Raw genomic sequence first — 4,086 nt, forward strand, 5'->3', positions numbered from 1 at the left:
AAAGAAAAAACAATCGAGACATAGAAGGATGTCCTAATCTACTATGCTAGATTTTAGAATTTGTGACAGAATTCACAATGTTTGATTTTGGTGAAAACTCAATAGCATGAACACTTGATTGCTGTGATATGTATAACCCAGTAGATTGCCTAGCAATCCCAATCATCTTCCATGGGGTAAATTCCTGAATGAAACAAACATCAGGTGAGAAAATAACAGTGCATTTCTGAGATGAAACAAGCTTGCTAACTGAAAGCAAATTATATGAGAAAGATGGTACACAAAGTACTTCTTTGAGGATTAAATTTTCAGATAATTTGACTGTGCCAAGATGATTAACTGGTACAGTATTTCCATTTGGAAGTATAACAATGGTATTTAAAGATTTTGTTATAGAAGTAAAAATATCAATGGAACGAACAATGTGATCTGTTGCACCAGTGTCTACAATCCAATGATTCTAAAGTATTGATGAAGACACTGAACAACTTGAAGAAAAACTTGAAAGAACCATACCTTGGGTGTTGTTTTGCGAAGGAATATTAGAAATAACATTGGCTGCTTGATGATGGATGGTTTCATTAGATTGTGAGTGGATTAAGGCTATCAATTTCTAACAATCCTCCTGAGAGAAAGACAACTTGTTATGAGATTCAAAGGTTGTATCAGTAGGTTGGCTTGTGACTTGGTTAATTGATGGAGACCTTCCTTTCTGTCGAGAAGTGAATTTAGAACTTGGAGGATAGCCATGTGTTTTGTAGCATTTATCAACCGTATGATTGTTCAATCCACAATGAGTGCAAAATAATTTGGCTCTTCTTTGTTGCTAATTTCTAGGAGCAAATTTGTGGCCTGATAAATTTGCTTCTTGCATTTTACTCATGAAAGCAACACTGTCAATTACTCCAGCTTTGCTGATTTCTTTTTGTTTCTCTTCGTGAACCATTAAGGAAAAAACTTTGTTTATTCCTGGTAAAGGTTCCATCATCAAAATTTGCCCTCTAACATGAGAAAAACCTTCATTCAATCCCATCTAGAATTGAATAACATGTTGTTTATCTTGATACTTCAAAAACTCACGAATGGCATCACAAGTATAGGTTCTCAAAACACCACAAGATCAAGTGGGAATATGATTATAATCAGCCAATTCATCCCATTAAGACTTGCATTTTGTATAATAATCCCTTACCGACATATTTTCTTGAGTCAGTATTGATAAATCTTTCTAAAGTTGGAAAATTCTTGGCCCATTTCCCTGTGTAAATCTGTTCTTGAGATCTTGCCACATATCTTTAGCTGTTCTAGAGCAAATGATGCTGGCTCCAATTTCTCTTGACACTGAGCTGATAATCCAAGAAGACACCATATTATTGTATCTTTCTCATGGAGCAATCGAAGCATCCGTTGTTGATGGTTGAATTATTGTACCATTCACAAACCCAATTTTATTCTTTGCTTTCAAGGCCATCATCATGGATCTACTCCATGTATGATAATTTTCCCCAGTGAGGACATTTGATACTAACATTGTACCTAGTGAATCACCACTCTGCAAGTGGTACGGATTATTTTCCTCAATTGTATTATTCTTTGAATTAGAAGAAGTAGACATGGCAGTGGCCCTTTTCAATTTCCATGCTCTAATACCATGAAACAGAGTGCTGGAAGAAAATGAAACTTAAGCAAGAAAATGAGAATCCTTCTTCATATTCCACACACGAATACCAATCTATACATGTTGTATTTATAATCAAATAAAGAAGAAAAATTAAAGAGGAAAGAGAAGAAGAAGAAGAAGAAGAAAAGAAAGAAGAAATAGAAGGAGAAACAGAAAATCATAATATGAAAAATAAAATTAACAAACTAACTAAACTAACTAAGGTTCTGTAATAGGAGGTCTATGTGTTTTTGCAAATTCTGAAGGCAGGTCAGTGTCTTTTATCCTAATTTTATATAAGTGATTGTTATTTAGTTATTATAACTAATTTATTTTTAAAAATAGATACTTTATGAATTGAACATATAATTAATTAATATTTCTTTAAAACAACTTTAATGGCTTGAGTCACGCCTAGGTTAAAGAATAGGTCCGTGATCATTTCACAGACCAGTCAAAAGAATCGTTTTCCGGCCACCCTGTTGACACAATCAATTTCTCAACCGTCCTCTCCAGCACAACCTAAACCAAGAATTGAATTTTCTTTTATCTAGCCTAAGGTTTGTTGGGTTTGCATGCATGTATCATCCCTTCTCATGTTTTGTACAAGTACAAATTATTTTAGCATAACACATTATTGTGCTGCAACTTGTGAAATCTACTATTGTAAATCATGATTTTTGAAATTTTATTTGCAAAATTTTCTAATGTATAAGAACTTTTTAAGGAGTGTTTGGCAAGTAGAGCTTTTTAAGTTCCATTTCTGATACTTTAAATAATTACAAAAACGTGATCTTGCTTTTCTAAATTATACTGTTTCATGATTACATCACTTTTGCTTTTTTGTTATTAGATAAAAAAGATAAACTCAACAATTTTTTAGATTATTTGATGGATGAAAAGAAAAAAGAAAGAACAATTTTACCCCCTTTTTAATTTACTCCCTTGAATGGGAGGCTCGAGCATGAGTTACCTACACAAAAAAGAATAGCCCACCCTCATTGATCCCAAAATCCTTTCTTACTATTCCTTCCTAATATTAGAACCTGCGATTGGTCTCAAATATAGAAGCTTCAAGCTCTGACTAATATTTAATTAATGAGTTTGTTTTTGGCTCCCTAATTTACTATTAGTTAATTACGCTGGTTCCATCCGCCAGCTAGCTACTTGCCATGGGGATGACAGTTTGGCATCATAGAAGCTAGTTCATTACTATAATTATAAGGTAGCTAGATTAATGTCTACTAATTAAATACTAATGCAGATCACAATAAATTAGGAAATGTCAAAAATTCCAACAGAAGGAAAAAAGAAAATTCAATCAGACATACAAAACCAAGCACTGAAATTATTTGGGACAGGAATATATATATATGTATATGTATATGTATATATCAAATTCAAGCTAGAACGAGCTTAGTTAATCACCTAGCTAGCCGCTGATATTAACCAGAAACAATTCGTATGTATGGTGACATGATCATGATCCATCCATGCATGCATGTACCCTCAAATGACCAAATACAAATTTACAAGCCATTTATTGAGAGAGAGAGAGAGATATTATATAGAAAAAAAGTACAAGAAGGGGGCGCCATATGGATGAATGAATTAATGGTCCTCTGGGATGCTTTCCAGACTTGGTCTCCAGCCTGAAGCCGATTCTTCTTCTTCCCTGCTGGTTTCAACAAGTGCATGATCAGCGTAATGGACCACCCTCCCGCTGTTCCTCCTCACCAGCTTGAATGCATTTAAAAATTGGTCCACGGACGTCGAGAACTTCTCGCTATTATTATAATTATTATTAGAAAATTTCTTAATATTGTGAGTTCTCAAGATGTGATTGAGCTCTCTCTGGCTCATCACCACTCTTATCCTCACTACCCCTTCTTTAGAAGTACTACTTCTGTAGTACTGATCATCACCCCGTCCAGGGCCAGGGCCATGGCCATGAACATTCAGCTTGTCTCCTCCTCCTGCGTGAGGGGCACTAGGTGCGACTGCAGCTGACCTCTTCTTTTCCATTTCTTGAGCTTTCGTCCTTGGCGACCCATCATGTAATTTCTCGTCTTCTGCGGCTTCAACAACTCTGGAGCTTTCCATCATCATGCAGTTCCCCATTCTAGATATATGGCAGCAGGAACAAGGAGAAAGAAATTTTTTTTTGAAAAGGAACAAGGAGAAAGAAAATTGATGAAGGGTTTTCAGAGAGAGAGAGAGAGAGAGAGAGGAACGAAAGCTAGGGAAAGGTGAAATATAAAGGGGAGGAGGCGAGGGGCGAGCACATGAGGTTGCCGATCTTTACGCCGTGTATTTGAAAATTTTAACAAAGGAAAAAGATATTATTTTGCTCGAGACCATCGCCCTTTCTATTTTAAAATGCATTAATTAATTAATTTGATGCCGTTTTTGGTCTTACCAAGATC

General features: G+C 35.3%; 1 protein-coding gene across 1 annotated transcript; it reads right to left on the bottom strand.

The window, feature by feature from the left end:
• Positions 1 to 3,011: 3,011 nt before the first annotated feature.
• Positions 3,012 to 3,882, bottom strand: LOC131149021 (uncharacterized). Its single transcript, XM_058099057.1, has one exon. It carries the CDS (start codon positions 3,779 to 3,781, stop codon positions 3,272 to 3,274), a length of 510 nt encoding a protein of 169 aa, XP_057955040.1. The 5' UTR covers positions 3,782 to 3,882; the 3' UTR covers positions 3,012 to 3,271.
• Positions 3,883 to 4,086: the final 204 nt, after the last annotated feature.

The sequence above is a fragment of the Malania oleifera genome, chromosome 2 (genome assembly GCF_029873635.1).
Source record: "Malania oleifera isolate guangnan ecotype guangnan chromosome 2, ASM2987363v1, whole genome shotgun sequence".
NCBI classification, from domain to species: Eukaryota; Viridiplantae; Streptophyta; class Magnoliopsida; order Santalales; family Ximeniaceae; genus Malania; species Malania oleifera.